This window comes from Saccostrea echinata, unplaced genomic scaffold, assembly GCF_033153115.1.
Source record: "Saccostrea echinata isolate AGI-Se365-2 ecotype Australia unplaced genomic scaffold, CSIRO_AGI_Sech_v1 ptg000027l, whole genome shotgun sequence".
Taxonomy (NCBI): Eukaryota; Metazoa; Mollusca; class Bivalvia; order Ostreida; family Ostreidae; genus Saccostrea; species Saccostrea echinata.
Window position 1 is genome coordinate 3,060,517 of NW_026889776.1, and position 22,411 is coordinate 3,082,927.

General features: G+C 33.9%; 1 protein-coding gene across 2 annotated transcripts; it reads left to right on the forward strand.

Moving 5' to 3' along the window:
• The first annotated feature begins 254 nt into the window (after positions 1-254).
• On the forward strand, positions 255-22,292 carry LOC133193312 (uncharacterized protein SYNPCC7002_A1628-like). Of its 2 annotated transcripts, none has more exons than XM_061329261.1 (8): positions 255-297; positions 2,739-2,911; positions 3,802-4,108; positions 8,479-8,672; positions 11,457-11,585; positions 15,831-15,969; positions 19,940-20,082; positions 21,894-22,292. In XM_061329261.1, exons 2-8 carry the CDS (start codon positions 2,765-2,767, stop codon positions 21,921-21,923), a joined length of 1,089 nt encoding a protein of 362 aa, XP_061185245.1. In that variant the 5' UTR covers positions 255-297; positions 2,739-2,764; the 3' UTR covers positions 21,924-22,292. The 2 variants fall into 2 exon arrangements, with proteins under 2 accessions (XP_061185245.1, XP_061185244.1); XM_061329260.1 differs by lacking the exon at positions 255-297 and adding an exon at positions 1,038-1,117.
• The last annotated feature ends 119 nt before the right edge of the window (positions 22,293-22,411 follow it).

Genomic DNA, 22,411 nt, shown 5'->3' on the forward strand with positions numbered 1-22,411 from the left:
TATTTTTTGTTCAGTGGACATTTCTGCACTATTTTTGCGTCCATTTTTAATTTTGAGTAACTTGACCAAAACCTAATTCGAGATATGTAACACTTAAATATAATACAACTGAAAAATATTAATAGCAAAAAACTACCTATGTGCTTAAATGACTTTTTTTATATCATTCAAATGAATTTTTAGATATCATATATCCTAGTCCTAAATATATTTTTGAGCGGACAAATTTACGTACGATTTATTTAGTTTTCTGATGGTAAACAAAAACACCTGGATATGTTTATGTTTTTAAACCAGGTATATCTGCACAAAGCTACTGTGTCATACTATTACAGCATTATACATGATCATAACCATAGTTTGCATTTGTTTTTAAAATACATTAGTTTTTAAAGCATGCAGCTTGATGAAAGTCAAGTCTTCACTGTAAATTTAACATTGGTTAAAGCCTGAACATTGCAGTGGTCAGGCAGGGTTATATATACTATATATTATACTTTCGTTTTAGATTTACTAGCCCGACGGGCTAATGCAGTATAGATTTATGATAGCCTGACCTCTAAAATTGGTAGCCCCGGGCGTCGGGCGATGGTAATTGCACACTCTTGAAGCTAGAATAAGCAGTGTCTCAGGACAAGCCCTCGATCACCACAGTGTTAGATGTGCAACAGTTTAATGTCAGCAGTTGATCAGTTAATGGATTTTTTTTTCAGTTTGGGGAGGGGGTAATACGATATTCTTCTGACTCTTATCCCCACTTTTATATTTTTGATATGTGCATGGTACATGTTAGTTGCAGAACTGTAGCTCGATCTCTGCTTGAGAAAATTCGTACTAGAGAGCTACATCTCCAAGCATTGTAAAAACCTTCAATTTACAGCAAAGCTTTTTTATTCTCTCTTTGGGTATTATTTCTTGTATTAATGTATAGTATATGCATTCTCCAGCTTAAAGTATGGTATCTGTTAATTAACCATATATTTAACTCTTATTCCTGATACTCTATTTACCTTTAGGTCACGTTAATTTAGGATGACCCCACCATATGGACGTAGGAATGTGAATTTAAAAGCTGACATTCCAACCCGGCCACATAGCTGTTTGTAACAGTTGAAAGGTAAATAAAGTATCAGGATTACTAATAAAATATGGTTAATTAAGTAATATCATCCTTTAAATGGGGAAACACATATAATGCAAGAAATAATACCCGAAGCCAGCGACAAAATAAGTGTTCCTGTAAATTGAAGATTTTTACAATGCATGAATCTGTCGCTCTGGTTTGGTAATCTATACTGCTGATTGTGCTGGGTCTGACTAATGCAGAAAAAAAGGAGAGACAGGGTCTTCCTCACAAAGTTTGTTGCCTTGCATGATTTCTACAGTTTACACCCTGGTAAGACGCATACCGTCCACAACTTTCATTGATGGTGCATCTAAGGATGTCCATTTCCCAGCCTGCATCGGATGCTGGATCTGACCTTTATTTTCCAGATGAGTGAATTTTAGCAATACTTTAACCAAATTAGCATGGATGATGAATTTAGATATGGCCACTTCCAGACCAGCCTTGGATCCTGAATCTGACCTACATTTTCCAGATGAGTGACCATGAGGATAATGTTTCTGGAGTAGCAGTATAGCTATGTGGCCTGTTATGGTTATACATAGATGATGCATCGAGGGATGGACACTTCCAGACTTGCTTCGGATGTTTGAACTGACAGACATTTTCTTGATTAGTGAAAGGTTAAAGTTTTTGGAGCAGGTCCATTTCCAAGTAACTATAAGTCCTACTTAAATCAAACTTGCTTAGATATTGATTTTGGGATGCAAATTAACTAGAAAAAAAATATGATGCGAGATTTGTTGTCTGTACAATTTTTTTCAACCAGAGAGATACAGTTCTGCAGCTAGGTACATATAATCATTATTTTGAAAAGAAGACATAAAAAATACCTGACTGGCCAGAAAGAAAAAGCGACGAACCTAACCAGGATTTGAACCCAAGAAACTCTGAATAACTAGTCAGGTGCTCTACCAATGGAGAGCTATCTGGCAACAAGCACTCAAAGATGTCTGACCACCACACTACTCCCTCCTTAAAGGTCCTCAACCCCAAAGGCACTAACACAGGCTCTTCCCTAACAGGTCTCTCACCTGTCACTTCCAGGGCATGGTCATGGCACCAATGTACATGTAACCAGCAAGGAGGAAAATGCAATGGACCAGACAGGATTTGATCCCGAGCCCACTGGGGCTCTACCAACTGAACTATCTGGCTATGTTAATTAACTATTTTTATTGTTTCCATCATTTTCATTAATCTGCTTTGAAGTCTAACATTACCCTCCTTTTATTGTGTTACTGAAAATACATTATTTCATATAATCTGATAATAGAAAATATTCCAATAATTTATCTTTAAAAATACCAGTACTTTAGCACACGCAGAAAGTATTTTTCCCCTTATAGATATTCTTTGAGGTAAGCTTAGTAATCTTTGAATACCTATGATTTTCTAAATGCATGCAGATATTGATCTGATTTTTGGTTTGTGAGTGTACCTTGAAGAGATGCTGATAAAGTTTGCATCTTATTCCGCCTCGATGATTTTTGGCAGAATGTTGGCCTTTTTAATTTTTAAGGGACCCTAGATTACACTTATCAGTAGGGGACTAGTGTTACTTATGCAATACTCTCAGAATGCTTGTTATTTAATTGATTAATATTTACAGAAAATTTTGGCTGATGGGAGGAAGTGATGAAGATGAGGAATGTAATATCTGTGTCAGATATAAGGAAATTGAATTGCTGCAGAAAAATGAAATTCAAGTCATCTGATCAAAAGAGGTCATGTTCACTTGATTTAAGCAAAAAGCACTCAAACAGTAGGGATATTCTTGAAAAGGTAAGACAGTATAGCACTAATAATTTACATTCAGAAAACTTAGCATTGTTATATTTATGTCCCCCTTTGAAGAAGGGAGGGCATATTGCTTTGATGCTGTCTGTAGGTCGGTAGGTTTTCTTTGCAGGGGTTACACATACTGAAATGAAATTTGGTATACAGATTTATCATAAGAATATTTAAGTCAATTTCTGTTTTAGGTATGATCGATCAATTTTTGACAGAGTTATGCCCCTTGGACTTAAGAAAAATTCCAATTATTTGCAGTTTCCGTTCTTTTTCTTCGCAGAGGTTGCACATACTGAAATGAAATTTGGTATACAGGTTTATTATAAAAATATCTAACTCAAGTTCTGTTTTGGGTACAATTGAGCAATTTTTGTCAGAGTTATCCCCCTTGGACTTAGAAAAATTCCATTATTGGGAGGGGGCATAAATGTTTCACAAACATCTCTTGTTGCAGAAGGTTATTCTTCTATTTTAAAAGTCATTACAATTAACATGATAACCCCTGAAAGCAGAATGTTATCCATTACCAGGTATTTAAACAGTTACACTTTATCATAAAAAATTTTTACAGATTGCTTGGAATTATACAGGTTAAATTTTGTCTAGATATTGTTCAATTTTTATAACATGATATAAATTGTTTTGTAATTTGGATTGAGTCTATTTAATAAGTAAAATCTCCTTCCCAAGGAATACCTCATTATATCTGTTTTGTGATGAATTCTCCTAAGTAATATAGTACATGCAGTATCTCAGCGATGAATTCTTAAGTTTCAAGGGTTTTCTCGGGGATGGTAGACTTTTCAGATTTTGATATAAGAAGATAGACACTATAGAGACATATTCCCTATAAAAATATTTTATTTTTTCAAATCTTTCAGGTCAAAAGGCTGGAAATACATGGTCTTCCCATTGTACATCATGATGGATACGTGTGTGAATTTCCCTTTAAACATAGATTTGCGATGAGAAAATTCCATGGAGTTTTACGATATCTCAGAACTGATAATGTGATATCAATGAAACAGATCTTTAAACCAACTGCTATAGACCCAGATTTGCTAAAACTTGTGCATACTCCCAACTATGTTGACCGATTCCTTACTGGGAAAACAACAGTTGAAGAGCAGAGACTCACTGGATTTAAATGGAGTCTGGGAATTGTATCAAGATGCAGATTAGAAACAGGTGTGCATACCTTAGTTTCATTACAATCTTTTCTTATTTTTAGGTTGTATTATGTCTAATAAAATTACTTAATAGTTGCATGATTCTAGGAATTTATAATTATATTGCCTCTGAAAAGTCACATTATTCTCCCAAAGCAGTTAGACCAAAGTACCTTATACTCCAGAAAGACTAGAATAGCACCATGAGAATTAAATGAATCAATCTCTGATTTATCAATGTCTAATGAACTGTAAAACCAGCTAGATCGTTGTTTTGTTTTTGAAAAAAAAAAAATCATTCATTGCGATGTTGAAAGATGAATTATGATACATTTTCAGGAGTTGCAACTTTGAGAGTCTAATATTGATCATTGCTAGGCAATATTCATTGTCGGATACCCATGGGTGATCTCGACTTTTACTTATCAGGATGATATTACATGTATGATAAGTAATAGACGAGATCACCCGTGGGTATCGGACAATGGGCAATATTATCTAGTAAACATTTCTTTCAAAGGCTCTGATCTAGCTGCTGTAAAATATGTTCTGTTTTTAAAAAAAATTCTATTTTTATACCAGCTGCCAGGAAATGGCCAGGGCATATAGTGTTATCAATTTCTGTCCATCATTTTGTCACTCTGCTGTTGTCATTCCATCATAGTTAGTCTTCCAGACATTTTTAGCTCACCTGAGCCAAAGAATTCAGTGGGCTTTTCTGATAGAAATTTATCCAGAAAAGATGAAATTTATGTGAAAGCTGTATTACCTTGTATAGATGTAAGTTTAATTAAATCATGACCACTAGGGTTGGATGGGGCTACAATGAGCGATCAAAGATTTACATATTAGAAATTCAGAGAAAAAATCTTCTCAAAAACCACTGGGCCAGAAGAATTGAAACTTATGTGAAAGCTTTGTTAAATAGATTCAAATTTATTCAAATCATAACCTCTGGGGGTAGTGCGGGGCCACAATGGATGATCAAAGTTTTGCACAGGAATATATAGGAAACAATCTTTAAAAATCTTCTTCTCAAGAACAGCAAAGGCAAAATTAGTATGTCATATTTATTTGGAAGCATCCTTGGGTAGTGTAGAGTCAAAGAACAAGATAGGCTAAGACCCCTTTTTGGCCCCTGGTTTGGAGTGGCTTTTAGAATGATGTAACAGTTTATCAATAAAATCCTGTTGTCACCCCTGTCACAAAATGATTATTGTTCTAAGTTCTGGGATACACAGAGGCCACAGGAAGGTCAGAAAATATAAGAAGTTCCGAAATTTCTCATTTTTATGTAAATTTTCATCGATTTTACAGCAATTTTGTTTCAGAAAACATAGAGCACAAGCTTGCAAATATATATTTCATACACTAGTATCAGACGCATCTTGTGTATAAAAATCTCATATAGGCAAGCTTGTGCTCCATGTTCCTCAAAGTGAAAAGCTTAGTCTTGTATTCCACCTTCCAAGTTGAAGAGTACTCCCTTGTTTTCCTACAGATATTCCCCAACTGTTGCATCCAAAATTTTCTAAAAACAAACTCCACAGTGTGGACAGTGAACGTCTAAAACAAAATCCTCTTATGTAACTGTGCTTGTTCTTTCTCTCCTTTCAACTATAGTCAGATCATTATAGCCTTTGTTTGTAAGACTCATTATTACAACTGCATTTTAGAATAATTTTAGAAGTTTTAATTCCACATCTGGTAATCCAACCTATACTGACAGTTCCCTTGCAAGGAATGAAATTCTTCAAAAATCACCTTTCAGTTTTAAATACGTTTTAAAACAATTCTAGTCAATGGAAATGAGTTTGATTTACCGTACCCTTTCGGAAACTTCATAAAAGACTTACATGTATATTGCAGGGTCAAGTAAACCCTAATGCTTATTCCTCATCAAAATGTTAATGCTGTAAAGGAGTTACCTCAGACAAATTGTTATACATCATATTCAAGAAGTGGTGTAAAGCAAATGTGGATTCTAGAAAATAAAAAAGCAACGAAATTTTGCATATTGTATGATAATAATAAAATATTGTGTATGACAGTGAGTATTATTACGTGTGTTTTAGATATTATTCAGTGGTGTATATTCCTTTCTGCTAATGTGTGGGCTAATGTGAAGTCACAGATTTCACCTGAAACGCGAATTGCGGGTAGGCAAGGAGGGAGCCCCTCACCCTCGATGGAGGGTGGGGGTCGGAGAAGTGAACTACGTAAAAGTTGGATAGGCATAAAAGTGTGGATTGCTAAAAATACTTTTATTGCATTTGATGATTCTAGTAAACTGGTAAATAAATAAGATTTATGATCAACTTTCCCCCATTTTCAACCAAATACATGTATAAATATAATATTTTTACTTCAAGAAAATGATGTGTAGGCTACAACCTTTTTGCCTATATGGAATATACGCCATTGTTATTCCTAATATACTATTATAGATCTTAGCACTATACTTCACGCTACGATATCTTAATTTGATTCTAAAGAAATGTCAATATTGTGAAAAAGGTACAGCCCCTTTTTCTGAGTATAGTATTTTGCTGCAGTACATTTTCATTTAGATGCTGCCCCCCCCCCCCCCCCATTTTTTGCTGCTCTAAGCTCGAGCACTGACAGATTCCAGATTTGGACTGTTAAGGATTTTTTAATTATTATTTTGCTTGTCAGAGGTCACTCCCCGCACTTTTGAAACAGTTGCTGCGGGCCTGAGGTGTGTTAAAAACAATTACTAGCTGTAAATTACACCCCTCCTTTTAATCATGTAGTTTAAAAACAATGACCAGCTGAAAATTATTTACTTCCTATTATCGTTTATTGATGTTCAATCTAAAGTTGAAAATGACTTCATAAAGTAATTTTGAATTTTTGGATTGAAAACTAATAAACAACACTAATAATCATACATTGTTAAGAACAATCTCCAACTGTGAGTTACATACATTCTTCTAATTTTAAAATAGTTTATTGTCTCTACTTCCTATTTTGTTAAGAGAAACATCGCAAACTGTAAATTATGTTCATATACTTCCTATTAATCATATATTGTAAACTGAAATGAAATATGGGATATACTAATAAATGCTGTTGTTTTTAGTAACCAACCTAATTAGAATCGGCAGCATTTTTGCATTTTTAGATTTTTTCACAGTGAAGCAGACCCGTAGTACGCCGGGGTGGGAGGGTGGGGGGTTGGGGTTGGTCTTGTCATATTTTCCTGTATTTGTCGTGTTAAATTGTAATTCTAATTGCCGTGTAAAAAAAAATCTGTAAAAGAGAAAAAAAAAATGAATGAAAGAATGAACTAAGGAATAAAACGAGTACTACAGCTTAAATTGAATCGGACGTTTTTGCACTTAAAATAAAAGAAAAATAAGTCACTATATGTATATTGCATTTGGCAATATACGCAAAACATAACAAATATCAGTTTTATTTGCAATAGATTTTAGCAGTTTTTAAAATTACTAATGATTTGATCTGAACATATTTTATTGCAAGAAATGATTGGGCACAAGTTCTAAAAACTTAATTCTCCTTCTCGCTACATGTAATATCACAAAAGATTGAATTAGACGTGAAATTACTAATACCTTTTTTTTCAAAGAATATACATAAAATATCTAGATATCAAGATATCCTTGAATGTGATATTGTATACTGAATAATGTCTTCTTCAAAGATTGCAGAGAAAATATGGGATAAGTTTAGAGATCCGTAGCTTTACAGTTCCCTTTCAAGGAATGAATTATACCGAAAATAAAAAAAAAATACATCATGCAGTTTTATTTGCATCATAATTTAGCATTTTTATGCCCCGGGATCGAAAGATCCCGGGGGTATATTGTTTTTATCCTGTCTGTCTGTTTGTTTGTCTGTCTGTTGTCAACTTTAACCTAGCCCATAACTACTGCGCTGTCAAGGGTAAGGCTTTAATATTTGACATGAGTGTTCATTATGACAAGACCTTTCCATTGGTACAGAAATTTTTGATCATGTGACCTCAACTGTGACCTTTGACCTACATTTGAAAAACTTTTAACATTGGCCATAACTATTGCACTGTAGTCTACGTCCCACTCCAGAATTGTGTTACCATCGGGGGCATAGTGTTTCACAAACACATCTTGTTTTTTTATGTAATACCTTTTTTTTAAAATATTTTTTATGTTCACATAACGTTTTCACTGGGATATAATTTCGTTGATTTATGTTATCCATAAATTAAACGTTTAATACACTGTGCTTTTACAACTGAAGTTGGGGAACATTAATAAAAAAAAAAAAATTAAATGCATTGCGGGAAAAAATTTAATGTTTTTGTTCAATGTTTAACTACGTGTTGTGTTCGTACTCTCAGTTCTGTTAAATGCTTTAAAATAGGAGGAACACTTTTGGCGGGTCGAATTGCTATGGAGCATGGGATAGCATGCAGCACAGGAGGTGGTACTCACCACGCCTTTCCTAGCCACGGGGCTGGGTATTGCCTTTTGAATGATATGGCGGTCACTGCTGCTGTTTTGTTTAAAGAGTGCCAAGTCCAAAAAGTCCTGATTGTGGACCTGGATGTTCATCAGGTTGGTTTTGAATAACTGTGCTGGGATATAGATAGGTTTAGTTCATTTCCGATGTATTATGGAAGCAGATACCATCATGCAGTGCAGGGACGTAGCATCGTTTTTGAAAGTGGGGGGGGGGGCAGCCAGAGAAAAAAAAATCAACTTACCTGGGAAAAACTTGACAAGCCAAAAAAAAAAAGGGGGGGGGGGATTGTCCGAACTCGAAAATCCTATTTCGGGGGGGGGGGGGGGGGGGTAGGTAGGTTCCAACTTCTTTCAGTACCAAATTTTTATTCATTTATTCATACACTACTACAAAACCCTTATTTGACTATTCTACAACAAAAAGTGGGGAGGCCAACCGGCCTTTCAAATAACATTTCAAATAGTAAAAAAAAGTCTTCGGAAAAAAGGGGGCAGCCCCCCCTCCTGTTACTACGCGCCTGCAGTGTGTCACAGTTACGCTCTATTGAAAAGTTGATAGTTCGTTTTTAATGCTCGTACGAAAGTACGGAAGCCCATTAAGGACCTATCAAAAAAAAATTTGAATTCGATATAACGTTGAATTTGTTTGAACGAATTTAATTCGTTATAACAATTTTTATACCCCGCCATGAATATGGCCGGGGCATATAGTGTTTGTCATGTCCGTCTTCCGTCCTTCTGTCTGTCCTTCCGTCACACTGTGCGTTTAGCTCTGTTCAAAGCTCAGTTTCAAAGAAACTATTCAAGTTATTTTTATCAAACTTCATATGCTGGTAGATATTGATGAGAGCTATGCAACTGCATCAACATTTTTTGACCTTGACCTTTCCTTTGACCTTGACCTCACTTTTCTCAATTAGTGTTTAAATGTTGCATTACTAATATACCCTTGGCGGGGCATTCATGTCCTATGGACATATTTCTAGTTTGAATTCGTCAAAACGAATTAAATTTGTTATAACATATCTGTTGAATTTGATATAACGAATTCAGCAAATTTTTTTTTATAACAGATTAAAGTTGTTTAAATGAATTCTAAAATTTGTAATATTTAATTAAATTCGTTTAAACAAATTCTTAAATTTATTATAACAAATTAAAGTCGTTTATTCAAAATCTACGGAAGCCCATTTAGGACCTTTCAAAAAATATTTTTGAATTCGATATAAAGAATACTTGTAATCGAATTTGTTATAACGAATTTAATTCGTTATAACAATCTCTCTGAATTCATTATAATGAATTAAATCTATTATAACAAATTCGTTGAATTCATTAAAACCAATTCAAAAATTTGTCATAACAAAATAAATTCGTTTTAACGAATTCTAAAATTTGTTATAACAGATTAAATTTGTTTAAACAGATTCTTTAATTTGTTAAAACGAATTCAACAAATCGGTATATCGAATGCATATATATTTTTCTACAGGCCCTTATTGTTGAATTTGATTCAACGAATTTAATTCGTTATAACAAATCTAAGAATCTGTTTAAACAAATTTGATTTGATATAATAACAAATTTTAGAAATCGTTAAAACGAATTTATATTGGTATTCCAATGTTTTGAATTCGTTATAACGAATTTGACAAACTTGTTACGACAAATTGAAATCGTTATAATTCAAAGAAATTGTTATAAAGGATTAAATTCGTTATAACAAATTTGACAATTCGAAATATTGAATTCAAAAATATTTTTTGATAGGTCCTAAATATAAATGGGCTTCCGTAAAAATTGACAATTAGGACCTATAGAAAAGTATTTGTGAATTCGTTATAACAAATACAAAAATTTGTTATAACAAATTAATTCGTTATAACGAATTCAAAAATTGTTATAACGAATTTAATTTGTTATAACAAATTTTAGAATCCGTTTAAACGAGTTTAATTTGTTATAATTTTTTTTTATTCGTTATAACGAATTCAAGAAATCTGTTTTAACAGATTTAATTCATCATAACATATTCAAAAAAATATTATAACGAATTAAATAAAAATTTGTTTTAACAAATTTGACAATTCTTTATATCGAATTCAAAAATATTTTTTGATAGGTTTTAAATGGGCTTCCGTGCGGAAACCCATAAGGACCTATCAAAAAAAAAAATTGAATTTGATATAACGAACTGTCAAATTTGTTTAAATTAATTTAATTTTCGTTACAGCATTTTTTTTAATTCGTTATACCGTATTTAATTTGTTAAAGCAGATTTGTTAAATTCGTTATAACGCATTCAAAAAGTTGTTATAATAGATTAAATTTGTTCAAACGAGTTCCAAAATTTGATATAACGAATAAAAATTTTTGGAACGAATTCTTAAATTTGTTATAATTCGTTTAATCAAATTAAACTTTTATGGCCTACAGAAAAATATTATGAAATCCATATAACGAATTGTCGAATTCCTTTAAACAAATACATGTATAATTCGTTATAACAAAGTTGATTTCGTTTAAACGAATTTTATTCCTATAAAAAAAGAATTCATTCCGACCCTCCGTGCGAATATTGAATGTGTGAACAACGTAAACTTATTTTCAGCATTTTCTCGGAAATTTCTGAACCAATATCAGAATAAATTTGTTATCAAAACGGAATAAAAATTTTGATTTTTCTGCCCGTCTAGACTCTTAAGACGAAGGATGGAGTTAATCATGAAAATTAATCTAAAAAACTGTAGTTTTGGAGTCATACATCGACGTACATGTACCAAAGACCATGCTTCTGGTTCATTTTAAGTCAAAATTAAAATTTAAATAAATCAACTGATTGAAATAAAAATTTATATATATTGATTTATTGTACAGGGTGACGGCACAGCTTACATCTTCAGCGACAGTTGTGCAATTTTTACTTTCTCAATGCACTGTGAAAAAAACTATCCTTTAAAGAAACAGGCAAGCGACATGGATATAGGGCTTATAACGGGAATTTCCGTAAGTATTCTGCAAGTGATACTACTAAACTCAGACCACCTAAACTAGAAACTAACTTTGGGAGAGCTCTTAATAAGGGCATCAGATGAACTCTTCTAATCAAATTTTTTTCTCTTAGTTTTTTTTAAAAATTATAACAGTTTAACTTGAGTATTTTGACTTCTTTTGAACCACCAATTTCAAGTAGACTTCCTGAATTTTTTCCATTAATTAAGAATTTAAATAAGGCTTTGTCACCCATCAAAAGTACAAATAACTCGACAAAGTGGACTTGCCTTTTAAAAAATATTACGGACCCAGATGCATGTCTAGAAAAGAAATTTTTTAAACCAGTATAAGTGTGAGGCTCTCTGTCATTTCTTTTTGATGCATTTCATCTCTGGCATAGACTCGTCTTATTATTTGTATGTATTTGTGTTGATAACGGGGAAAAAGTAATAAGAATAATTAAATCTGAAAGAGATTAACTTTCCCTCCTGTGACGCAATTTGAATCATTTTTAGAGGATTCCAATTGATGCTTCTGTACTCTTGGATGACTGTTAATGCGATTGTGTTGTGACCTTTCACTTTCTGTCCAAAGGCTATTGGTAGACAATTTTGGCCAGAAGCATGCATATTATTTGCATTCTTTGTTGTGAGTTCGATTTGGTCATACCAACAGAGAGTCTTGTAAATTATGATGCCCAATTTTTTTTTTCTTCTCTACCCTGTCAAACTGGCAATGGTCACTGTTCATTTAGTTCGATTGAGGTCTTTACCAAGAATGTAAAAAATCGGAAACTTCTGTGAATGGACTACATAACACGTCCTTCTTTCTATTGTTAAGCTTAACATCCAAATCTTGTATCCATTTACGGTCATCTGATGAATTAATTTTCATGTAGATGATGTTGGAAAAGAATATGGGTGACATTTCTAAACACTGATGAAGGATAAGTTGAAGACTTAACAATTGGCATTAGAGGCTGGAATCCTTTGTTTTGTTCAGACATCATGGAGCACTCACCGTGCTCATTCCTGAACCATTTGTACTGTTTTTACCAAAGTGTTGTGTCTTGAGCAGAATTCCCTTACTGACACCCTATCAGAAGCCTTAACAACGCATAAGAGATAACTTCTCTCTGACCCTTTTTATTTTCATTCCGGACTAGGCCCTGAAAAGTTATATGTGACTCACAATCGAAAGACATTTTGAGTATTCAAATAGAAGGATCTGACGCTGTTCTTCTTGTCTTATGATATTGCTGCGTTCAACGTATCGATTCCTCTGATTAAAAAAACGCGCAAATTACTAGCTGAGCAATTTTAATTTCTAAATGATGGATGGCTGCAACAGACTAGTATGTGGAAGTTAAAAGCTCGCTCCGTGATCGGAAGGTCGTGACTTCGCATCTCGGCCGCGGCTGACCTAAGTCGATAAAAAATAGGTAGTAACTGTTCCTTCGCCAAGCGCTCGGCACTTTGAAGTGAAAGTTGCGGGTCCTTCGGATGAGACCTTAAAAACCGAGGCCCCGTGTCACGACAGACGTTGGCACGATAAAGATCCTTCACTGCTCAATGGTCCTGAGAGCCGAGTAAAGGTCTAAATTTGAAGCCCTTCACCGGTACATGGTGACGTCTCTATATGAGTGAAAAGTTCTCGAATGAGACGTAAAACAAAACGCAATCAATCAATCAATCAATCCTAAATTTAATATGGAGAAAGTGTCGACAATACTCCAGCGAGTTCTGACGATCATTCTTTCCCTATTCCAGTTAAACTTCACCCAGTCCAGTGATAGAAGGTCCTTTCACTCAACTGTTCAAAGAGATTTTTCATCTTACTTGAAAATATTGAAAATACATGCGTTCCACATTTTATATAATGTAAAGTCTAAATCAACATATCAAAGACCAACTACTTATGTTAATATTTGTAAACTATTCCAAATACATCACGACCTTGACTAAAGACTGTATCTCGCAAGTCAAGATCGTTGGGCAATAGTAGCGAAATGGTGTCGGGACCAGTACTCCTCAAATCTTTAAAATTGCATTGAAAGATATTGCCTCTACGTCAAATTAAAGGGCATGGTCATCGTCCAACTAGTTTGGGGAATATTAAATTTTAAGGTGTCAGGTCCAGAACTTTAGAGATCTTGATTGCAATAATTTCAAATTTTAGACTATTGCTGCTCCTATGTATCAAGGCTGTATAACTTTAAGTTTTCGGCAGAAAATTCATACTTCAGTATACTTATGTTATTGCCCATGAAATTAACTTTGAGGTTCAAGCTTTTGTTAATAATTTCCTTATCAAGATTAGAGTTCAGAAAAGGGAGACAGCTGTTTTCATTATAAGAATACATCTTAAGTGAAGTTTTATTAGGATTTTAATTTTTTCCCTCTCCCCCCCCCCCCCCTTTGGACAAAGTTGTGAAAATGGTATAGTGTTAATTAACACCCCCCCCCCCCCCCGCTTGAAAAGAAGGGAATGTATAGTGATGTGGCGTACCTCCGCTCATCCTTCTGTCTGCACGTCCATCTGTTACGCTTTAGGGTACAAATCTCTTATCTGCAACTCCTCTTATACCACTGAACAAGATTTAATTTAATTAGACTTTTTCAGAATCTTTGTTTCATAGTGCCATTGTGCACTTCCTATTTTTACTTTTTGATCGGACACATATTTCGGGTTTCCAATAGAAAAACAATTTCTGTAATATTGAGGGGTACCCATCTCTTATCTGCAACTTCTTCTATACCACTGCAGGGCTCAACATTAACTTTAAAATAAACTAGACCAGTCGGACTAGTACATGAAAATTTCACTAGACCTGACCTCAATTTCACTAGACCTGACCTAATATCCATGGTTCACTGAACCAATCAATATTACATAGGCGTCGGAACCAGGGGAGGAGGCTGGGGGGGGGGTAGCCTCCCTACTTTTTTTTTTTAGCAAAGATAGACATAATATAGGCATTGAAAATTGGGGCTAAGTCCCCATACGTTTTTTTTTGTTGGTTTAGTCCCCACTTTTAATTAACCCCCCACTTTCAATTTGCTTCTGACGCCTATGTTACAACGTGAATATGATCATGAAGAGAAAACCCCAGAGTTGAAAAACATTATCAGTGTAAGCAAATCGATGCTTACCTTAAGTTGGTTTTGGTGCAAAGAAAATTATATAATATAACTCTTTTTACTAAATTCAAGAAAATATCAGAAAGGGGGATGTATTATATTTCAACTCGATTAAGTTCTATCACTGGTTAAATTAAACACACAGTGCAACATCTATCATAAATGACCTAGCAGGAAGAAAACATCTTGGTAGAGTTAGCTTTAAAAAGCAAGTCAAATGGTAGCATGATTAATGAAATATTGATATGTATACTAAGGCCAAAAAAATATGTTTCCTGTTACATTCAACAGAAGCAAGTGTTGGTCGATAGGGATTTTTTTCGGCTAATATAAACTACCTCACATACTGACTTATAATATAGGGTCAAACATTCACGGACTGAACTAACCAGGTGTGATATTTACAGTGGGCACCCATCATGGCTGTCTTGCGGTTGAGAACGAAGTTCAAAAAGTTGTGGGGGAAATGCTAGATGATATAATAATGATCATTACTCTTCGTAATTAAGTTGAATGTTGACTAGGTTGACACATTTTATATCTCAAATAAAGCTACAATTAACATTCTTGGTAATAACTGCATCAGCTGATTGATCAAACACAGATTTGGCAGGGGAAAAATCATGGTTCATCGGTTATTTTATTTTACATTGGGATCAAAAATGAAAGTGGAACCTGATCTAACACATCGATAAACAAGAAAAATTTGTAAATTTGTTGAAGTTTTGCTTCATTTAAACTTCGGTCGAAATATATTTACACGACCAGTCAGGCTACCAAGAAGCAAAATAAACAAGACCGGACCTAACGTTTACTTGTCTGAGTCGGTCGGACGTGCCTAAATGTTTAGCCCTGCCACTGAACAAAATTTAATGATACTTTCACAGAATCTTTATTTTATAGTGCCATTGGGCACCTTCTATTTTAGTTTTTGATCGGACTTTTATTTTGGGTCTCCCAGACATGGACTTTGTCATTATAAACATATGAGAGGCGGAGGGTATCATTTTGTGAGCTCAGTGCTCAGTGTACCTCTAGTTTATTATTAAAATCAATCATGATTATATATAAATATTTACAATTAGCGTTGGCTGGAAATCATATGCTTTACATGTAGGATACAGACTACTTAAACCACGTACAGTCCTATCTCCCTTGGCTGCTGGACAGTTTTAGACCTGATCTTGTTCTGTATGATGCTGGTGTTGACCCACATGAAAAGGATGAATTAGGGAAGCTTAGTCTAACAGATGAAGGTAAGACCTAGGTAATTATATCTTGTAAACATTCCTTAATGAACATTTTGTATTATTGTTTTCATTCACTTAAGTATTTATATTTATTTTTCAATTACAGTCATTCATTGTAAATTGTAAAAAGTCGAAAATACACTTATAGTCATACACACAATAACAAAGATGTATCTTTTTGTACCTGAAATACTACAATTATACACGTACAGTAATTGTACTTTATCCTGCAAATTAACTTGTCAGGACAATGTACTTCAAAGGTACATCACATATTTTACATCGGTTTTGTTTTGGCTGTAGATATTAAAGTTATTAATTCAATACAAATTAATTTTCGGCCTACTAACGTCAGGCTTTCGCAGAATTGCAGCGCTTTAATCATAAAGAGGTTTAGCAAATGACTGTATCTTCTTGAACTTGAATGCTAGCAGTCAGATGCACATATACTCATTGTACTCTGACAACTATTATATCTAACAGCACAAACATGTAGGAGTACGGAAGCCCATTTAGGACCTATCAAAAAATATTTTCGAATTCGATATAACGAATTGTAGAATTTGTTATAACGAATTTAATTCGTTATAACAATTTCTTTGAATTCGTTATATCGAATTTAATCTGTTATACCAAATTTGTTGAATTCATTATAACGAATTCAAAAATTTGTTATAACTAATAAGATTCGTTTAAACGAAATCTAAAATTTGTTTAAACAAATTTAATTCGTTATAACAAATTCAAAAATTTGTTATAACGAATTAAATTCGTTAAATCAAATTCAACAATCAGGGCCTTTAGAAAGATATGTATGAATTTGATATAATGATTTGGCGAATTCGTTTTAACGAATTTAAATCCTTATAACAAATTTTTGAATTCGTTTAAACGAATTTAATTTGTTATAACAAATTTTTGAATTCGTTATAACAAATTCAACGAATTTGTTATAACAGATTAAATTCGTTATAACGAATTCAAAGAAATTGTTATAACGAATTAAATTCGTTATAACAAATTTTACAATTCGTTATATCGAATTCAAAAATATTTTTGATAGGTCCTAAATGGGCTTCCGTATAGGAGAGTATGTTTTTAAAACACTTTTATTCATTTAAATGCAGCTATGAAACGAATCCCACCCCTCTGTATCATATGAATACATTTCTGATGCTAGATTAATTCTGAATTTATTTATTTATTTCATGGCCGTAGGGGGGGGGGGGGGGGGCACGCCCCCCAATAATTTTGCCGATATATAGATTACTATAGTAAACAGAGATACTTTATGCTTTTGTCCCTCAATAAGAACGTCTGATTCATGTCCCCAGGGTCAGGGGTTCTGGTGCTAGGGCTGGGCTATATAGATCATATAGTAAAAGTGCATTATTTCTTTGAAAATCTTCTTCTTTACTCCTGGGTATTATTGAAACAAATTGAATACATGGTTATGATGAGCAAGAGTGACTCTACCAAAATTGTGAAATTCATGACCCCAGGGTCATGGGTTGTGGTGCTGGGGGGGGGGGGGGTATAGATCATATAGTGAAAGTGCATTATTTCTTTGAAAATCTTCTTCTCTACCCCTGGGTATTATTTAAACAAATTAAATACATAGTTATGATAAGCAAGAAAGACTCTACCAAAATTATGAAATTCATAGCCTCAGGGTCAGGGGTTCTGGTGCCTAAGGGGGAGGGGGGCTATATAGATCATATAGTGAAAGTGCATTATTTCTTTGAAAATCTTCTTTTCTACTCCTGGGTATTATTTAAACAAATTAAATACAAAGTTATGATATGCAAGAGTGACTCTACCAACATTGTGAAATTCATAGCCCCAGGGTCAGGGGTTCTGGTGCTTATGGGGGGGGGGGGGCTATATAGATCATATAGTGAAAGTGCATTATTTCTTTGAAAATCTTCTTTTCTACTCCTGGGTATTATTTAAACAAATTAAATACAAAGTTATGATATGCAAGAGTGACTCTACCAAAATTGTGAAATTCATAGCCCCAGGGTTAGGGGTTCTGGTGCTAGGGCAGGGCTATATAGATCATATAGTGAAAGTGCATTATTTCTTTGAAAATCTTATTTTCTTCTCCTGGGTATTATTTAAACAAATTAAATAAATAGTTATGATAAGCAAGAGTGACTCTACCACAATTGTGAATTTCATGGCCCCTGGATCAGGAGTTCTGATTTTAGGGCGGGGCTCTATTTATTATATAGTGAAAATGCATTAGTGCTTTAAAAATCTTCTTCTCTGCTCCTGGATATTATTTAAACGAACTAAATACATTGTTATTATAAGCAAGGATGCCTCTTCCAAAATTGTGAAATTCATGGCCCCAGGGTCAAGGGTTCTGGTGAAAAGGTGGGTGGGGGGCTCTATTGATTATATAGTGAAAAAGCAAAATTTCTCTGAAAATATTCTTTTCTGCTTCTGGTTAAAAAGCAAAGAAGCTAAGTATATAGTTATGATGAGCAAGAGTGCTTCTTCCAGAGTAGTGTATTTCATGACCCCTGGGTCAGATGTGCTGGTGTAAATGTGGGGCTCTGGATAATATAGTGAAAATGCATTAATTCTATTAAATAATCCTGTCTGCTCCTTAATGTTAAGCAGATAAACAAAGTGATTACTTATGATGAGCAAACTTCTGGTTCCAGGGTGAGAGGCTATGGTGTTTCTCGGTGGTGAAAGGGGGGGGGGGGTCTATTGATAATATTGTGAATCTGTAGTAAAAATGCATTATTTCTTTAAAAGTCTTCTCTGCACTTGGGCATATCAGAGGCAAAAAGAGTAAAAGTTGTAATAAGGAAGGGTTATTTTTACCAGATTTTTGAACATCTGGACCATTTGGTCAAGTGTTCTGGTCCTAGCCAGGGCTCTATTAATTTGTATTCTACTGAGAGGAGTTATTCCCCTTTGCCATTTACTTTTGATAATTAACCACTGTAAATAATGTACTTGAAAGATTAATAGAATAAGAGAATTATGCAAGAATTTTTATTGAATAATACAAAAAGTATTTTCATAGTTTTAATGATCAGGTGGACTTGTAAGTAATAGATAAATAAAAATGAGACAAAAATAACTTGTCTTATTAAATTTTCAACAAAGAGAGGCCAATGTAAGAGATTTCCACAAGGAATTAAAATAGTACAGAAGCACTGATAGTTTGTTAATATATTGTATGGTGATAGTGATAAATGGGGAACAGATTAGAACCTAATTTCTGAACTGTTAATGAATACTAGACTAATTATTTTGTTGATCCTCATCACCCTATTTTTCTTGCTTTTGGGCAACAAAGCTTCACCTTTCATTTCATTTTATACTCTATGGATCCTCTAAATTGTTGTATTGTATTCAGGTGACCGTTAAGGCCCTTGGGCCTCTTGTTTATTGTTGAAAATTATTTGGTATCACTACATCATGCATTTCTTTAATTAAACGTATCATTGTGTGCACAAAAGTATATAGAGCAAATTTTAAAATACAGCATTTTTGTAAGACACTGCAGGCGTGCTTATACACATGTAGGTGTACATTGCTTCCCATATGATGTGTAAATCAAAGATATAATGGACCTGCACATAGAACTTAGGAATTGCTGTCTATGGTTAAACTATTTTGCAATTCTCAAAAAATGATAATTTACTCGTAATAAGCATTTATTTTGTTGAATTTCATGTAATACTGACAAATCATCATTTTTCTAGGGTCATCCTTATCCGCGAATTTACAGGGGCATTTTCGCCCCTTTTTAATTTCGCCCCTTTCACCCTCGTCGCATGTGGGCGAATTTAAAACGGGACAAAATTGTTTGAAAGTGTGAAATGGCGAAAGTAACACTGGGGCGAAAATAACCCAGTCTACAGTATTTTGTGAATTACTTTCGTATTTTGTGTATAACATCAAACTGAATGCTAGTCTGCTTATCTTTTTTCATTTAAATTTATTTCAAAAGGGCTATTCTTGAGAGACTGGTTTGTAATTGACTCTTGTGTGTCACGTGGTATTCCAGTTGCTACTGTGATTGGAGGAGGCTATGACAGAGATATCAATAGATTGGCGTTACGTCATACACTCGTGCACAGAGCCGCCACTAAAGTAAGAGTCACGGGTTAATTTACACGAACGATTGAAGAGATATTTTACCAAAGAAAGTACTTCAATTTTGAACAAGCAAACTTTTTAAAAAATATATTGATTGACTACCTCATATCAATTTTAAAAGGAGAGGAAAAACGGAGCGATATTTTGTTTTTCCTCATTTGTGCTAAGAAAAAAGAAGTGAAGAGAAAATTTTGACTATAAATATATTTTATATATAGATATATTCGTACTAAAAATGGACAGTTCTTACTTGTAATAAGTTAGTGCTCTGAAAATAATATCGCAGTTTGGAGAAAATAGAATTGGGAAAAGAAACAAGTTTATCTGGCCATGCAAGTGAATAATATATGAATATTTTGACCCTTTTTATCTATCGAAATTTGTACATTTAATAAATTAGTTCATCTGACAACATTTGTGCCTACCAGATAGAAAAAAAATCGACTTGTTCATAATTTTGTATATTTTGTGATTTCAGTGAAAAGGTAGGTATAGGTCATATGATAGTGGTATAATACCACAAAAACTGGTTATAATCATTAGTGGTTTTGTCATCTCTGAGGCTAGAAATCAGGAAATGAGGAGCACTGGATCCCAAAATTTGCCATTTTTGCTTCTTTTTTTTTTTGCTGTATAATACTGGTATTTAACTTGAAACGAACGAAGTCCCTTTTCCTCCGTTCAAGTACAGAAACACTCTGGGATTGACCCCAAAATGTACAAATATAGAAGATGATTTTAAGGGAAGATTGAAAGCCATTCTTATAAGACCGCAGAACATTTACTGGCAAAATTGGAAATATGCAGCCTACGTCATTTCCATCTGTTACAGTCAAAATGTTTAATGATAGACAATAAAATGGGCGGATACAATTCGACACGGACGTCAAAGAAAACATTGGATTGAAATTCTATTTTCAAATTCATTTTCAATCCACCTGAACTGTTTTCAAACCTAAAGTGTGAATGTATGATCCAAAAGACAAATGATTACCATGATTACAATTCCCAAATACATGTTGTTTGAAATTCATATTTATATGAGTACTTTAGGCTATAATTTTAAGGACACGTAAAAGTAATAGAAGACATAGATTATTTTTTTCAGGGGATGGTCATTTGATTCTAAAGGGGGGGGGGGCTGTCAAAAATTGTCGAGTCAGATCATGCCTTCACATGACAGATTATATTTATTTCTAGGATGACAAAAGCTTATTCTTTTTAGTTTTGTCTTCACTGAAAAATGTTTGACAAACAAGAGCAGGGGGGGGGTTGTCCAAACTAAAAGAAAACTTTCATATTTATTCTAAGATCGTTCAACCCCTTCCCCCCACCCTCCCAGCAAACACATACCAATCAGAAATCAAATATTTGTTCCTTTATATTTCTTTAAAAACACTGGACAGGAAATTCTGATTTATATAAATTTCAAACTATTCCAAAATTGAAATTATTTGTCTTCTGGGTCAATCAGTAACACCGTGTGTTCTAGTGTAGCTGAGGTGTGTTGAAAAATGAATTTCAAACTAGAATTTCTATCCAATGCTTTCTCGGACGTCCGTGTCGAATTGTCACCAGCCCATTTCATTGTCTATCATTAAATGTTTTGACTGTAAAAGATGGAAATGACGTAAGCTGCATATTTCCAATTTTGCCAGTTAATGTTCCGTGGTCTTATATCCGTTTTAACAGCACTGTGAATATGAGAACTCGTATTCAGGAAACTGAAGGTGTTTTTGTAGCTTATATATACAGAGAACAGGAATTGTGATGTTCCTAAAATTCATTTTCTCTTTTATTTCAAGGTATGGCATGATCGGATATCAAAAAGGTGATTTTCATCGATTCAGGGATCTGTAAGGAAATAAAACTTTTCAATCACATGAAATATATCTTTAAACGTTTTAAGTGTGATGTAAAACATTTTGATCCCCTGGAACTACCTGTTGGACTTGAGGAAATGTTTTACTTTCAAATCCATGTGGGAACTAGCTGCAGTTTTAAGGATTTGCAGATTCGGCCAAAACGTTGCCTTCCCAAAGCAAAATATTAATTTTGATTTAATTATTTTTGTTTTACTATTTCTTATTGATTGCTTGATCGCAAAACAACGTTGACAAACTTCAACGTTATACCCAGGTGTATGTATGTGAAAGTGTGTAGTTTTTGAGAATCGAAGATCATTAAAGTCTAGATATAGTTTTGTTCCATGTACGTTTTTAGGTCACCTGAGTCACTCAGGTGACCTTCTTCCGTCGTCGTACGTCGTTCGTCGTCAATCGGTCGTAAACTTTTGAACATTTTTAGCTTCTTCTCTGGAACC

Excerpts from the sequence above, each read along its gene's own strand:
- LOC133193312 (XM_061329261.1), top strand. The coding sequence starts at position 2,765 with ATGAAGATGAGGAATGTAATATCTGTGTCAGATATAAGGAAATTGAAT. Across the intron at positions 8,673-11,456 it reads TGGACCTGGATGTTCATCAG|GGTGACGGCACAGCTTACAT; the intron begins GTTGGTTTTGAA and ends TTTATTGTACAG. Across the intron at positions 20,083-21,893 it reads TGCACAGAGCCGCCACTAAA|GTATGGCATGATCGGATATC; the intron begins GTAAGAGTCACG and ends TTTTATTTCAAG.